Here is an 18939-nt window from a genome sequence, read left to right as displayed (position 1 = left end):
ACCATCTATACAGACCCCAGACCAGATCCCACCATCTATACACACCCCAGACCAGATCCCACCATCTATACACACCCCAGACCAGATCCCACCATCTATACACACCCCAGACCAGATCCCACCATCTATACACACCCCAGACCAGATCCCACCATCTATACACACCCCAGACCAGATCCCACCATCTATACACACCCCAGACCAGATCCCACCATCTATACACACCCCAGACCAGATCCCACCATCTATACACACCCCAGACCAGATCCCACCATCTATACACACCCCAGACCAGATCCCACCATCTATACACACCCCAGACCAGATCCCACCATCTATACACACCCCAGACCAGATCCCACCATCTATACACACCCCAGACCAGATCCCACCATCTATACACACCCCAGACCAGATCCCACCATCTATACACACCCCAGACCAGATCCCACCATCTATACACACCCCAGACCAGATCCCACCATCTATACACACCCCAGACCAGATCCCACCATCTATACACACCCCAGACCAGATCCCACCATCTATACACACCCCAGACCAGATCCCACCATCTATACACACCCCAGACCAGATCCCACCATCTATACACACCCCAGACCAGATCCCACCATCTATACACACCCCAGACCAGATCCCACCATCTATACACACCCCAGACCAGATCCCACCATCTATACACACCCCAGACCAGATCCCACCATCTATACACACCCCAGACCAGATCCCACCATCTATACACACCCCAGACCAGGTCCCACCATCTATACACACCCCAGACCAGGTCCCACCATCTATACACACCCCAGACCAGGTCCCACCATCTATACACACCCCAGACCAGTCCCACCATCTATACACACCCCAGACCAGGTCCCACCATCTATACACACCCCAGACCAGGTCCCACCATCTATACACACCCCAGACCAGGTCCCACCATCTATACACACCCCAGACCAGGTCCCACCATCTATACACACCCCAGACCAGGTCCCACCATCTATACACACCCCAGACCAGGTCCCACCATCTATACACACCCCAGACCAGGTCCCACCATCTATACACACCCCAGACCAGGTCCCACCATCTATACACACCCCAGACCAGGTCCCACCATCTATACACACCCCAGACCAGATCCCACCATCTATACACACCCCAAACCAGATCCCACCATCTATACACACCCCAGACATGAACCTTCCTTTGGGCAGATTGGGAACTTAAAAGTGGACTTGGAAAAAAAAAAAAAAAAAGTGGCCCCATAGGGGAGTCCAAATTGACACAAGATGGGGCAAGGCAAGTAGGCGGGGCCTGCAGTACTACAGTGCAGCACCATATACCGCCCCAGCAGAACCTAATACCACAGTGCAGCACATAGTACCGCAGCAGTATGGAGGACAGCAGCAACCACCGGCCAGGTGTAGAAGTGTCTGACGTTTTTTTTTACCGCACTGTGTGAACATGCTTTTAAATAATAAATCCCCATTGTACTGTGGACCGCACCAAGCGTGCATAAGGCGTGCTGAGCTTCACTGACCAGTGCACGCTCGGGTTGTCATCCTTTAAGGGTTGTTGCTTAGCAACACAAGCCACAGCAGGCAGGTGAGCCCCAGATGTACACACTGTATACAGCTGGCAGTCATACCTACCGCCCCAGCATGACAGCTGTACCGGGGGGAGGGGCGGCACTGGACAGGACACCAGGGGGTGACACAGTATTGGCGCGCCTCACGTGACCGCCATAAGATAAGAAGTGGCCGGACCGCAACATCCGTCTCACGATTAACCCCCACTCTGCCGGTCCACACCAGTAGCCATACTGGTCACAGCCATCACCTACCCGCGGACCACAAACAGGTAGGTAAGTACATGCATACGGCACCTTGTACGTCAGGTCGTAGATGGAGCTCTGGTAGCGGCTCATTTTCGGGCGGGTGAGCGGAGCGGACAACTCGCCGTTCAGCATCTCGCACATCTTACCAGGTGACAGCCAAACACAAACCAGGAACTGGGCGGAGACTGCGCCCGTACTCCAATAGAGTGGGCGTGGTGTCAGGCGACCGCGCCCGCCTCTTTAGTATACTCCGCCCACATTCTTACCACTAGTCGCTGGTTGCTATACCATGCCCCGCCCGCTTTATAATTAGTCCCCGCCCATTAGGCGCTTCTTCGCGAGGGGCTCCGCCTCCTGTGTGTATCCGGCCACCTGCGGTCAGCTCACCTGTACGGCTGAGAGCAATGCAGGGGATATTCAGACGGTGCGGTTTTCCTTAAGTAACATAGCTGAAGCTTATTAAAATAGTGGCTATTCGCATAAAACTGCGCAAGTGCTGAGTGTCAGAAGGTGCCTGCCAGAAATGCCAGCTGCAGGTTCTCATTAGGCTGTATACAGATGGTGTGGTTAAGTCGGCACTGAAAAAAGCATTCTTTGTTTTTTGCCCAGTTTTTGATGCAGTTGCCTTATTTAAAATGTAGTTAAATCTAGATGCATATGGTTTCAGCAACAATGGGGACTAAATAGTCATCAATATAGAATAGAGCGGTAATAGATCCAGTTACCGGTTCGGTTCTCCCAGCCAGGTTCTGCTGATCCAGTGATTGGCTGCAGCAGTCATGTACTGTCACTGCTCTAGCCAGGTGAACGGCGCGGCCGGGAGAACCGGGGAGGCGGCAGCGGCACCGTCAGCCATAAGTGATCAGGGATAATACGCACAGTGATGTCACCGTACAGGATAATACGCACAGTGATGTCACCGTACAGGATAATACACAGTGATGTCACCGTACAGGATAATACGCACAGTGATGTCACCGTACAGGATAATACACAGTGATGTCACCGTACAGGATAATACACAGTGATGTCACCGTACAGGATAATACACACAGTGATGTCACCGTACAGGATAATACACACAGTGATGTCACAGTACAGGGATAATGTACACAGTGATGTCACAGTGCAGGGATAATACACACAGTGATGTCACAGCACAGGGATAATAAACACAGTGATGTCACCGTACAGGGATAATACACACAGTAATGTCACAGTACAGGGATAATGCACACAGTGATGTCACAGCACAGGGATAATAAACACAGTGATGTCACCGTACAGGGATAATACACACAGTAATGTCACAGTACAGGGATAATGCACACAGTGATGTCACAGTACAGGGATAATGTACACAGTGATGTCACCGTACAGGGATAATACACACAGTAATGTCACAGTACAGGGATAATGCACACAGTGATGTCACCGTACAGGGATAATGTACACAGTGATGTCACAGCACAGGGATAATACACACAGTGATGTCACAGTACAGAGATAATACACATAGTGATGTCACAGTACAGGGATAATGTACACAGTGATGTCGCAGTACAGGGATAATGTACACAGTAATGTCACAGTACAGGGATAATGTACACAGTGATGTCACAGCACAGGGATAATAAACACGGTGATGTCACAGTACAGGGATAATAAACACGGTGATGTCACAGTACAGGGATAATAAACACAGTGATGTCACACTACAGGGATAATGTACATAGTGATGTCACAGTACAGGATAATAAACACAGTGATGTCACAGTACAGGGATAATGCACACAGTGATGTCACAGTACAGGGATAATACACACAGTGATGTCACAGTACAGGGATAATACACACAGTGATGTCACAGTACAGGGATAATACACACAGTGATGTCACATTACAGGATAATGCACACAGTGATGTCACAGCACAGAGATAATGTATACAGTGATGTCACAGTGCAGGGATAATAAACACAGTGATGTCACAGTACAGGGATAATACACACAGTGATGTCACAGTACAGGGATAATGTACACAGTGATGTCACAGTACAGGGATAATACACACAGTGATGTCACCGTACAGGATAATACACACAGTGATGTCACCGTACAGGATAATACACACAGTGATGTCACAGTACAGGATAATACACACAGTGATGTCACAGTACAGGGATAATACACACAGTGATGTCACCGTACAGGATAATACACACAGTGATGTCACCGTACAGGATAATACACACAGTGATGTCACAGCACAGGGATAATACACAGTGATGTCACAGCACAGGGATAATAAACACAGTGATGTCACAGCACAGGGATAATACACATAGTGATGTCACAGCACAGGGATAATGCACACAGTGATGTCACAGCACAGGGATAATACACATAGTGATGTCACAGCACAGGGATAATACACACAGTGATGTCACAGTACAGGGATAATACACACAGTGATGTCACAGCACAGGGATAATACACACAGTGATGTCACAGCACAGGGATAATACACATAGTGATGTCACAGCACAGGGATAATAAACACAGTGATGTCACAGCACAGGGATAATACACACAGTGATGTCACAGCACAGGGATAATACACACAGTGATGTCACAGCACAGGGATAATACACATAGTGATGTCACAGCACAGGGATAATACACACAGTGATGTCACAGTACAGGATAATACACACAGTGATGTCACCGTACAGGGATAATACACACAGTAATGTCACGTACAGAGATAATGTACAAAGTGATGCCACAGTACAGGGATAATGTGCACAGTGATGTCACAGTACAGGATAATACACACAGTGATGTCACAGCACAGGGATAATACACACAGTGATGTCACAGCACAGGGATAATACACACAGTGATGTCACAGCACAGGGATAATACACATAGTGATGTCACAGCACAGGGATAATACACACAGTGATGTCACAGCACAGGGATAATACACATAGTGATGTCACAGCACAGGGATAATACACACAGTGATGTCACAGTACAGGGATAATACACACAGTAATGTCACGGTACAGGGATAATGTACACAGTGATGCCATAGTACAGGGATCATGTACAAAGTGATGCCACAGTACAGGATAATACACACAGTGATGTCACAGTACAGGGATAATACACAGTGATGTCACAGTACAGGATAATAAACACAGTGATGTCACAGTACAGGATAATGCACACAGTGATGTCACAGTACAGGATAATGCACACAGTGATGTCACAGCACAGGGATAATACACACAGTGATGTCACTGTACAGGGATAATGCACACAGTGATGTCACAGTACAGGGATAATACACACAGTGATGTCACAGTACAGGGATAATAAACACAGTGATATCACAGTACAGGGATAATGTACACAGTGATGTCACAGTACAGGGATAATACACACAGTGATGTCACATTACAGGATAATGCACACAGTGATGTCACAGCACAGAGATAATGTATACAGTGATGTCACAGTGCAGGGATAATAAACACAGTGATGTCACAGTACAGGGATAATGTACACAGTGATGTCACAGTATTGGGATAATGCACACAGTGATGTCACAGTACAGGGATAATACACACAGTGATGTCACAGTACAGGGATAATGTACACAGTGATGTCACAGTACAGGGATAATGTACACAGTGATGTCACAGTATTGGGATAATGCACACAGTGATGTCACAGCACAGGGATAATGCACACAGTGATGTCACAGTACAGGGATAATGCACACAGTGATGTCACAGTGCAGGGATAATAAACACAGTGATGTCACAGTACAGGGATAATGTACACAGTGATGTCACAACACAGGGATAATACACACAGTGATGTCACAGTACAGGGATAATGCACACAGTGATGTCACAGTGCAGGGATAATAAACACAGTGATGTCACAGTACAGGGATAATGTACACAGTGATGTCACAGTATTGGGATAATGCACACAGTGATGTCACAGTACAGGGATAATACACACAGTGATGTCACAGTACAGGGATAATGTACACAGTGATGTCACAGTACAGGGATAATGTACACAGTGATGTCACAGTATTGGGATAATGCACACAGTGATGTCACAGTACAGGGATAATACACACAGTGATGTCACAGTACAGGGATAATGCACACAGTGATGTCACAGTACAGGGATAATGTACACAGTGATGTCGCAGTACAGGGATAATGTACACAGTAATGTCACAGTACAGGGATAATGTACACAGTGATGTCACAGTATTGGGATAATGCACACAGTGATGTCACAGTACAGGGATAATACACACAGTGATGTCACAGCACAGGGATAATAAACACAGTGATGTCACAGCACAGGGATAATACACATAGTGATGTCACAGCACAGGGATAATACACACAGTGATGTCACAGTACAGGATAATACACATAGTGATGTCACAGCACAGGGATAATACACACAGTGATGTCACAGCACAGGGATAATACACATAGTGATGTCACAGCACAGGGATAATACACACAGTGATGTCACAGTACAGGATAATACACACAGTGATGTCACCGTACAGGGATAATGTACATAGTGATGTCACAGTACAGAGATAATGTACAAAGTGATGCCACAGTACAGGGATAATGTGCACAGTGATGTCACAGTACAGGATAATACTCACAGTGATGTCACAGCACAGGGATAATACACACAGTGATGTCACAGTACAGGGATAATGTACACAGTGATGTCTCAGTACAGGGATAATACACACAGTGATGTCACAGCACAGGGATAATACACACAGTGATGTCACAGCACAGGGATAATACACACAGTGATGTCACAGTACAGGGATAATACACATAGTGATGTCACAGCACAGGGATAATACACACAGTGATGTCACAGCACAGGGATAATACACATAGTGATGTCACAGCACAGGGATAATACACACAGTGATGTCACAGTACAGGGATAATACACACAGTGATGTCACAGTACAGGATAATACACACAGTGATGTCACCGTACAGGGATAATACACACAGTAATGTCACGGTACAGGGATAATGTACACAGTGATGCCATAGTACAGGGATCATGTACAAAGTGATGCCACAGTACAGGATAATACACACAGTGATGTCACAGTACAGGGATAATGCACACAGTGATGTCACAGTACAGGGATAATACACACAGTGATGTCACAGTACAGGATAATAAACACAGTGATGTCACAGTACAGGATAATGCACACAGTGATGTCACAGTACGGGGATAATAAACACAGTGATGTCACAGTACAGGGATAATGTACACAGTGATGTCACAGTACAGGGATAATACACACAGTGATGTCACATTACAGGATAATGCACACAGTGATGTCACAGCACAGAGATAATGTATACAGTGATGTCACAGTGCAGGGATAATAAACACAGTGATGTCACAGGACAGGGATAATGTACACAGTGATGTCACAGTATTGGGATAATGCACACAGTGATGTCACAGTACAGGGATAATACACACAGTGATGTCACAGTACAGGGATAATGCACACAGTGATGTCACAGTGCAGGGATAATAAACACAGTGATGTCACAGTACAGGGATAATGTACACAGTGATGTCACAGTATTGGGATAATGCACACAGTGATGTCACAGTACAGGGATAATACACACAGTGATGTCACAGTACAGGGATAATGTACACAGTGATGTCACAGTACAGGGATAATGTACACAGTGATGTCACAGTATTGGGATAATGCACACAGTGATGTCACAGTACAGGGATAATACACACAGTGATGTCACAGTACAGGGATAATGCACACAGTGATGTCACAGTACAGGGATAATGTACACAGTGATGTCGCAGTACAGGGATAATGTACACAGTGATGTCACAGTATTGGGATAATGCACACAGTGATGTCACAGTACAGGGATAATACACACAGTGATGTCACAGTACAGGGATAATGCACACAGTGATGTCACAGTACAGGGATAATGTACACAGTAATGTCGCAGTACAGGGATAATACACATAGTGATGTCACAGCACAGGGATAATACACACAGTGATGTCACAGTACAGGGATAATACACACAGTGATGTCACAGCACAGGGATAATACACATAGTGATGTCACAGCACAGGGATAATACACACAGTGATGTCACAGTACAGGGATAATACACACAGTGATGTCACAGTACAGGATAATACACACAGTGATGTCACCGTACAGGGATAATACACACAGTAATGTCACGGTACAGGGATAATGTACACAGTGATGCCATAGTACAGGGATCATGTACAAAGTGATGCCACAGTACAGGATAATACACACAGTGATGTCACAGTACAGGGATAATGCACACAGTGATGTCACAGTACAGGGATAATACACACAGTGATGTCACAGTACAGGATAATGTACACAGTGATGTCACAGTACAGGGATAATAAACACAGTGATATCACAGTACAGGGATAATGTACACAGTGATGTCACAGTACAGGGATAATACACACAGTGATGTCACATTACAGGATAATGCACACAGTGATGTCACAGCACAGAGATAATGTATACAGTGATGTCACAGTGCAGGGATAATAAACACAGTGATGTCACAGTACAGGGATAATGTACACAGTGATGTCACAGTATTGGGATAATGCACACAGTGATGTCACAGTACAGGGATAATACACACAGTGATGTCACAGTACAGGGATAATGTACACAGTGATGTCACAGTACAGGGATAATGTACACAGTGATGTCACAGTATTGGGATAATGCACACAGTGATGTCACAGTACAGGGATAATACACACAGTGATGTCACAGTACAGGGATAATGCACACAGTGATGTCACAGTGCAGGGATAATAAACACAGTGATGTCACAGTACAGGGATAATGTACACAGTGATGTCACAGTATTGGGATAATGCACACAGTGATGTCACAGTACAGGGATAATACACACAGTGATGTCACAGTACAGGGATAATGCACACAGTGATGTCACAGTACAGGGATAATGCACACAGTGATGTCACAGTGCAGGGATAATAAACACAGTGATGTCACAGTACAGGGATAATGCACACAGTGATGTCACAGTACAGGGATAATACACACAGTGATGTCACAGTACAGGGATAATGTACACAGTGATGTCACAGCACAGGGATAATGTACACAGTGATGTCACAGTATTGGGATAATGCACACAGTGATGTCACAGTACAGGGATAATACACACAGTGATGTCACAGTACAGGGATAATGCACACAGTGATGTCACAGTACAGGGATAATGTACACAGTGATGTCGCAGTACAGGGATAATGTACACAGTAATGTCACAGTACAGGGATAATGTACACAGTGATGTCACAGTATTGGGATAATGCACACAGTGATGTCACAGTACAGGGATAATACACACAGTGATGTCACAGCACAGGGATAATAAACACAGTGATGTCACAGCACAGGGATAATACACACAGTGATGTCACAGTACAGGATAATACACATAGTGATGTCACAGCACAGGGATAATACACATAGTGATGTCACAGCACAGGGATAATACACACAGTGATGTCACAGTACAGGATAATACACACAGTGATGTCACCGTACAGGGATAATACACACAGTAATGTCACGGTACAGGGATAATGTACATAGTGATGTCACAGTACAGAGATAATGTACAAAGTGATGCCACAGTACAGGGATAATGTGCACAGTGATGTCACAGTACAGGATAATACACACAGTGATGTCACAGCACAGGGATAATACACACAGTGATGTCACAGCACAGGGATAATACACATAGTGATGTCACAGCACAGGGATAATACACACAGTGATGTCACAGTACAGGATAATACACACAGTGATGTCACCGTACAGGGATAATACACACAGTAATGTCACGGTACAGGGATAATGTACATAGTGATGTCACAGTACAGAGATAATGTACAAAGTGATGCCACAGTACAGGGATAATGTGCACAGTGATGTCACAGTACAGGATAATACACACAGTGATGTCACAGCACAGGGATAATACACACAGTGATGTCTCAGTACAGGGATAATACACACAGTGATGTCACAGCACAGGGATAATACACACAGTGATGTCACAGCACAGGGATAATACACACAGTGATGTCACAGCACAGGGATAATACACATAGTGATGTCACAGCACAGGGATAATACACACAGTGATGTCACAGCACAGGGATAATACACATAGTGATGTCACAGCACAGGGATAATACACACAGTGATGTCACAGTACAGGGATAATACACACAGTGATGTCACAGTACAGGATAATACACACAGTGATGTCACCGTACAGGGATAATACACACAGTAATGTCACGGTACAGGGATAATGTACACAGTGATGCCATAGTACAGGGATCATGTACAAAGTGATGTCACAGTACAGAGATAATACACACAGTGATGTCACAGTACAGGGATAATGTGCACAGTGATGCCACAGTACAGGATAATACACACAGTGATGTCACAGTACAGGGATAATGCACACAGTGATGTCACAGTACAGGGATAATACACACAGTGATGTCACAGTACAGGGATAATAAACACAGTGATGTCACAGTACAGGGATAATGTACACAGTGATGTCACAGTACAGGGATAATACACACAGTGATGTCACATTACAGGATAATGCACACAGTGATGTCACAGCACAGAGATAATGTATACAGTGATGTCACAGTGCAGGGATAATAAACACAGTGATGTCACAGGACAGGGATAATGTACACAGTGATGTCACAGTATTGGGATAATGCACACAGTGATGTCACAGTACAGGGATAATACACACAGTGATGTCACAGTGCAGGGATAATGCACACAGTGATGTCACAGTGCAGGGATAATAAACACAGTGATGTCACAGTACAGGGATAATGTACACAGTGATGTCACAGTATTGGGATAATGCACACAGTGATGTCACAGTACAGGGATAATACACACAGTGATGTCACAGTACAGGGATAATGTACACAGTGATGTCACAGTACAGGGATAATGTACACAGTGATGTCACAGTATTGGGATAATGCACACAGTGATGTCACAGTACAGGGATAATACACACAGTGATGTCACAGTACAGGGATAATGCACACAGTGATGTCACAGTACAGGGATAATGTACACAGTGATGTCGCAGTACAGGGATAATGTACACAGTAATGTCACAGTACAGGGATAATGTACACAGTGATGTCACAGTATTGGGATAATGCACACAGTGATGTCGCAGTACAGGGATAATGTACACAGTAATGTCACAGTACAGGGATAATGTACACAGTGATGTCACAGTATTGGGATAATGCACACAGTGATGTCAGCAGTACAGGGATAATGTACACAGTAATGTCACAGTACAGGGATAATGTACACAGTGATGTCACAGTAATTGGGATAATGCACACAGTGATGTCACAGTACAGGGATAATACACACAGTGATGTCACAGTACAGGGATAATGCACACAGTGATGTCACAGTACAGGATAATACACACAGTGATGTCACAGTACAGGATAATGCACACAGTGATGTCACAGTACAGGGATAATGTACACAGTGATGTCACAGTACAGGGATAATGTGCACCAGTGATGTCACAGCACAGGGATAATGCACACAGTGATGTCACAGTACAGGGATAATGTACACAGTGATGTCACAGTACAGGGATAATGCACACAGTGATGTCACAGTACAGGGATAATACACACAGTGATGTCACAGTACAGGGATAATGTACACAGTGATGTCACAGTACAGGGATAATGTACACAGTGATGTCACAGTACAGGGATAATGTACACAGTGATGTCGCAGTACAGGGATAATGTACACAGAAAACGTGGCACCTCTGCTCCCGGATTTGCCCATTGAAAACCGTGGACGGATCTGCCGCATTTAAATCGGAAAATTGCAGCAGAGACTATAATCCACGATTGATTTTTACATTGGTCAATCCATCGCATGAACCCAGTCTAAATTTTCCACAGCCCCCAGTTCCATCCTTCATCGTCATCAATAACTGCCCCCCTTATTTTTAGGGCCCTATGACCCCTGCAACCCTCCATACTCCTTAACAGACGGCTGTTGTGGGCCTGACAGGGCGATACACATCTGAGTAGCACATATCTGCTATCTAACGGCTGTCTGACTGATGTGATCACACAGGAAGGAAAAAATAAAGAAAAACTGAAAAAACGGATTTATATCTGTCAGCCAGAACTTTACCATGTCTGGTTCAGTACATAATTGTACTCCCCATATAATAATAATTCTGGAGCATCTATTCTTATGAGTCTTATACCATTCCTCTGTTATTCCTCCTGGAAATGTATGCAGAAATCCACATCTGGATGTTACCAGGCGGTTCCCTGCACAGTCTGTCACCGGTAAACCGTGTCAGACTGCGTAGGAAGACAACCTAACTGACAAGGGCACAGTATTCGTACATTTCCAGGAGGAATAACAGAGGAGCTCTATGAAAAGATGCTCCAGAATTGTTATTTCTTTGGTATTTACTAGAACAGACATGTCAAGAGAGGTGACGGCAGATTCTGGCACACTAAGTGGTACAGTTTTACCTATAGCTTTGGTCATGGTTGGCTGCAGGACTCGGTCGGGTGCCTCCGGCTGGTCTGGTGCGTGATTTCCTGGATAACATCCAGCAGAAGTGAAACCAGACCTGGGGATTTTTTTTGTGTGCTTTTGAGGGTTTTGCAGTTTTTGGTGCCGGAAAAAACAGAAGCTCCAGAGCTGTACATAGAATTGTATACTAAATTTTAAACGGCATCTATCAGCAGTTTTGTACTTCTGAAACTGGCTGACCTGTTGGCAGCTGAAGACAACTGTGTTGGTCCCATGTTCATATGTGCCCGCATTGCTGAAAAAAATGAGGTTTTAATATATGCAAATGAGCCTCTAGGAGCAACGGGGGCGTTACCATTACACCTAGAGGTTCAGGTCTCTCTGCAACTGCCGCGCCCTCAAAGTCAATAAGGCTAGGTCTACACGGCGACACCATTTTGACGCACCAATGTCGCGCGACAATTTTTATAATAATAGTCTATGGTGTCGCGCTGCAACATGCTGCGACTGTGACGCAAAAATTTCATTCGAGACGGATTTTTCTGCGACTGTCGCGTCGCAGTCGCAGCATGTTGCAGTGCAATACAATAGACTATCATTATAAAATTGTCGCGCGACAAATGTCGTTGTGTAGACCTAGCCTCAAAGTACAGAGGACGCGGCAGTTGCATAGAAAGCAGAGCCTCTAGGTGTAATGGCAACGCCCCCATTGCTCCTAGAGGCTAATTTGCATATATTAAAACATAATTTTTTTTCTCTGTAATGCAGACACATATGGACATGGCACCAACACTGATGTCTTCAGCCGCCAAGTGCACATGTAACAGGTCAGCCAGTGTCATAGGTACAAAACTGCTGACAGATGCCCTTTAGGGCTCATGCACACGACCGTATGTATTTTGCGGTCCTCAAAAAACGGATCTGCAAAAAATACAGATGGCGTCTGTGTACATTCTGTATTTTGCGGAACGGAACAGCCAGCCCCTAATAGAACAGTCCTATCCTTGTCTGTAATGCGGACAATAATAGGACATGTTCTAATTTTTAGCAGAACGGACATACAGACATGGAATGCACACAGAGTAACTTCCGTTTTTTTTTTTGCTGACCCATTGAAATGAATGGTTCTGGAGATGGTCCGCAAAGAAAAACCGGAACGGACACGGAAAGAAAATACGTTCATGTGCATGAGACCAAGCGTTTTTTTTCCCATAACCTCCATAGACCTGAATGGAGGGAGCGGTATTCCCTACAAACAATACGTTTTTGTGTCATTTCTCTTCACTTGCATTGCACTTTTTGAGTCCATGTTTTTGGGTTTTTTTCTTCTAAATTCAGCATGTTCCGGGTAAGGTTTTTCCCATACTCTTCTTTATAGAGAACAGTACACCCGGAAAAAAAGACAGGTCCAAAAAAGTGACAAAAAAAAAGTGCTTGAAAAAAAACAAAAAATCTACGAATTTCATGGTGTCCCCCAAACACTAGGTGTGAATCCAGCCTAAGGGCCTTTCTTTGGCCGTGACCGTATTGCGGCCCGCAAACAACAGGTCTGCAATATGCGGGCATCGGCCATGTGCACCCCGCATCAAGTGAATCCGCAATATCGGTAACCCCATGGAAGCGCTCTGTAGTTTCTGTCCGTGCCTAGAACATGTTGGATGGGTCTGGATCCGTCTGCGGATGTTGCCCGTGCATTGGGGACCTCAAATTGCAGCCCCCAAAGCACGGAACAGCCGACCAACGGGCGTGTGCATGAGCCCTAAAGGAGTTTTCCGACCCCCTAAAAAATAAAAACTTCTCTTACCGTGAATCCTATGCCCACTGTAGATGTGAACGATCCCGGGATAAATTTGCCCTGGTCAAACTGCACAAGCAAGGAGGTCTTCCCCACCGCGCTGTCTCCTACCAGAATTGTCTAATTCAAAGCAGAACGGAAAAATATAGGTGAGTAGAGAAACCTTATTAGAACGAAAAGCTCAAAAGCCATGTTGGGATTGTCAGGGATGTACATAAAATGTTTCTTTACAAAACAGCGCCACCCCTGTCCACAGGCCGTGTGCAGTATTGCAGATCAGCCCCATTCACTTCAATAGAGCTGAGCTGCAATACCATGCACGGCCTGTGGACAGGGGTGGCACTGTTAGGGTGAAAGCAGCCATCTAATTCTGAACAATCACAGAAATACATGATTGCGGGGAGCACAGCCCGAATTTGCCTGGACTGTCTGAAAATTCGGGATTGTCGGTAAGCCCGCGCTCAGCTATTTTCGGAACAGAGGGTGGTCGTCATGGGCGGTGTGGTCTCCCTTCACTTTGAGGGACCCGTTCTGGAGGTCGGAGTGGGTCGCAGAAGTGGGAATAGTACCTATCTGACATTAATAGCATATCCTAGCGACCAGTTACCTTTAAGCCCCGATCCCTGGCACGCCCCAAACATGCCCAGGAACGCCCATTCTAAGTAAGGTTTGCATTAGTCCTGCCCATTTTTTGCATGGAACAAACAGGATTTGCCGGAGAAATTCCAGACTATCCTGGCAAATTCAGGACTAAGTACAATGGCAAACTGTCTTATGGGTCTGTGTACGGACTGAAACGTTGCATAAATTGAATTGTCTTCACCATATTGGAGGGCGGAGTTCTCCTTAGGCCTCCTGCACACGAAGATGTGCGCCCCCGTTTCCGTATTGCGGACCGCATTTGTGGATCCGCAATACACGGGTGCCGTTCCCTGTGCATTCTGCATCACGGATGCGGACCCATTCACTTAAATGGGTCTGCAAATCCGGAGATGCGGAATGGTGCGGGACGGAAGCACGGAACGGAACCCTACGGAAGCACTACGGAGTGGGGTTTCGTCCCGTACTTCCGTTCCGCAAAAAGATAGAACATGGTCTATCTTTTTTTTAAAACAGCCGGATCGCGAGCCCATTAAAGTTAATGGGTCCGCGATCCGCTGCGGCTGCCCCACGGACGGTGTTCGTGCATTGCGGCCCGCATTTTGCCGCAATGGACCACGGGGCGCACACGTTCGTGTGCAGGAGGCCTTAAAATGATGACTTATGGAATGGGGCTCCGACTTCAGCACCCAGTCAACGACAGATTGCTGTTCACCACACTACGACTCCTGTCAATAGGGGCAGGAACAGTGGCGCAACTGCTATGGGGGTAGGGGGAGTCCAACACCAAACTCCTTCATCATTTACAGAATGCTTCATTTTCATTCAGCCACCACTAGGGGGAGCTCAGTACAAACACATTATTATAGCTCCTAGACAATGGTAACAATGGTATAAATTCCTATGCACCAAGCTCCCCCTAGTGGTGGCTGAGGGCAACCAATTTTCTAATATATTAGAATCTACTATAGTATATTTATATTATTATTATTTTATATATTATATAATATATCGATATATCACTTGTGTGGTATAAATACATAGAGAAGTACAGTATGCTGAGTGCCAGATGATTGGTCACAGGTCACATTTATCTGACTGATAAAATGGGCGGGACCAAAGGTGACTTTTCTTAATTACAATTTTCTTAAAGGATAACTGTCATATTTTTTATTTATTTGCTAGTTTATTAGAGCTAGGCATGTATACCTGAGTAAGGGTACTTTCACACTAGCGTTATTCTTTTCCGGCATTGAGTTCCGTCCTAGGGGCTCAATACCGGAAAAGAACTGATCAGTTTTATCCCCATGCATTCTGAATGGAGAGCAGTCCACTGCTCTTTACCCTTTGGATACCGGATTTTTTTTTATTTTTGCATTTTCATTTTTCTTCCCTATATTCCGTGAGCCATAACTTTTTATTTTTCCGGTCACATAGCTGTATGAGGGCTTATTTTTTGCGGGACAAGTTGTACTTTCTAATGCCACCATTACTTATGGCATAAAATGTTGTGGGAAGCGGTAAAAAACGCAATCCCTCCACCGTTTAACGGGTTTTGTTCCCACGGCATTTTGTTTACGGCAAAACTGACCCATGCCCTTCACTCTCTGGGTCAGTACGATTATAACGATACCCCATATGTATAGGTTCTTTATGTCTAAATAGTGTAAAAATAAATGTAAACTTTGAGAATTTAATTTTTTTATATCACCATATTCTAATTTTTTTATACTTTGTCTACTGAGCTGTATAGGGGCTCATTTTTTGCAGAACAATCTGTATTTTTAATTAATACCATTTTGGAGCATGCGTGACTTTTTGATCACATTTTATAAAAAAAATTGTGTAAGAGCAGCAATGAAAAAATGGCAAATTGGCCATTTTGACCCTTTTTTCCATTACGCCATTCGCTGTATTGGAAAAAAAAATTCTCTATTTTATTAGTATGGGCATTTTCGGTCGCGGTGATACCCATGATGTTTATATTTATTGTTATTTAGGTATTTATTTTTTAATTATACGGAAAGGGGGGTGATTTAAACTTTTATATATTTTTATTTATTTTTTTGAACTTTTTTTGTGAACATTATGTGCCTCATATATGAGCTTATTTTAAAAATTTTGGTTTATCAGGAATTTATTATTAGCTTATTATGCTCACTTTTGCTCATTTCTTATCCTGGCCTGCCATCTGGTGGCCAAAATAAGAATTGCAATTTGAATACTGTTGGCTTACTCAGTAAAGCTACCAGTATTCAGCGCAACTATCTATGCCCGGATTTGACACATGGGGCATAAGTAGAAAGCCCAGAAGCTTGAGCTTCCGGGTTTTTGCGCATTTAGGTGCCGTGATCTCACTTGATCACGGCATCTAAAGCATGTAATTACCGTGATCGGCATTATTGCCGGTCACGGTAATTAGCCGCAGGTCTCTGCTGTATGAAACAGCAGATATCTGCCAGCCATGACGCCCGCTGCACGTGTGAGCGGGCGTCATGTTTACTCATTGCACCAGCGCCGTACATGTACGGAGCTGGTGGCCTAAGGGTTAAAAGACCATTGCTAGGGCTCATCTGTCTCCGACTAGGAAGACAGAGGGGCGGTCCTTCACACTGCATGCCTGCATTAGGCTTCAGAGTGAGGAGGCGTGTCTCTCAGTAATCCAATCTGATTGGCTGGCAGGAAGCTGCTGGCTACAGCAAGTTTGTATGTAACCTGAGGGAAAGCAGTTTTGGCCTCAGAGAACTGGCAGAGGAGCCATATTAAGAAGATCCTCATAATGTAGGATTCAAAACAGCCAGGGGAAAACTGAAGGAAAACAGTGGTATGTGAAGAAACTGACGCTGGGTTCAGACCTGAGCGTTCGGGATGTCGCGCTCTGTATGCGCGATTGTACCGGCGTTTGCAATCGCGCATACAGAGACAAGCGAACGCCCATTGTCGAGTGTTCCCGGAAGTCTATGTACGGGAACGCGCGACAAGATGCCCCAAAGAAGCTCATGTACTTCTTGGGGCGTCGGGCGTTTTACAGCAGCATAATGCTGCTGCAGCAGTAACATGTTAAAATTGTGGGTTTTTTAATGAAAATATGACAGTTATCCTTTTAGCAAAAATTTCTTCCACTTAATAAAAAAAAAAGTAAATTTGTCAGTTGGCACTTTGCTTTCTGCATTGCCTGGGAGAGATTGGCGCATGTGTACTGGGAAACTGGGTGGGGTCCATACTAAGTTTTGCTATGGGGAGACTATCTTTTTAAACATGGGAGCGTTCCCTTGCACACACGCCTTGTTCATCCGCTCTCGCATTTTTCCACCCCGAGCACTTCACCTTACAGTTACTGTGATGTGCAAATGTATTTTACCATATCTTATTTATGATGATGACATAATCATAAGGCAGAACCCCGCAGCTACACAGTCTATAATGATCTGTACACACCTTATGCTGGAGGTCCTCATTGTAGCTGGAGAGCTGCTTTATATCCGCCTGTTCCTCCATTGTGTCTGTGCGGTTCCTTCCAGGCTGCTGCCGCTTCCCTCAGACCCGTCTTAGTTGCCTCTGTAGCAAAGTGAGCAGCTCTGCCTTTCTTGTAGACGTAGGTGGTGGATGCGATGGGGGGGGCTCCAATTCCCATCTGACTGTTACATAAACCGTGCCAGGAATAGAAGGAACGCTGCGAGGAATCATATTCTCACGCCTGGACGGTTATCATTATTCATTTTATGGTCATTTTTACATTGTTCTATTATTATATGTAATACAGTGTATTATACTGTAGGGATGGTTATTATTATTATTATTATTATTATTATAGAATATGTGTCTTTCTTCCTTCCTGGGTAATGACAAGCCTCTTCTTCCTTCTCGTTTGCTTCTTACGAGTAAAAGCAGCCTG

General features: G+C 44.8%; 1 protein-coding gene across 4 annotated transcripts in view; it reads right to left on the bottom strand.

The window, feature by feature from the left end:
• Positions 1–18636, bottom strand: part of RAB37 (RAB37, member RAS oncogene family) — a 57869-nt gene extending 39233 nt beyond the window's left edge. For 2 of the 4 annotated variants that reach the window (XM_044296134.1, XM_044296136.1), the window contains exons 1-2: positions 18483–18636; positions 14454–14564 (exon numbers count right to left, since the gene is read on the bottom strand). In XM_044296134.1, coding sequence (XP_044152069.1) covers positions 14454–14564; positions 18483–18542 — 171 coding nt within the window. In that variant the 5' untranslated portion in view covers positions 18543–18636. Of the gene's footprint in view, positions 1–1912; positions 2038–12645; positions 12729–14453; positions 14565–18482 lie in introns of those variants that run through there. The other 2 variants (XM_044296137.1, XM_044296135.1) reach the window with 2 other exon arrangements.
• Positions 18637–18939: the final 303 nt, after the last annotated feature.

Source organism: Bufo gargarizans, chromosome 6 (genome assembly GCF_014858855.1).
Source record: "Bufo gargarizans isolate SCDJY-AF-19 chromosome 6, ASM1485885v1, whole genome shotgun sequence".
Classification (NCBI taxonomy): Eukaryota; Metazoa; Chordata; class Amphibia; order Anura; family Bufonidae; genus Bufo; species Bufo gargarizans.
The sequence above is the reverse complement of the archived record's forward strand: the minus strand, read 5'-3'. Positions and strand labels throughout refer to the sequence as shown.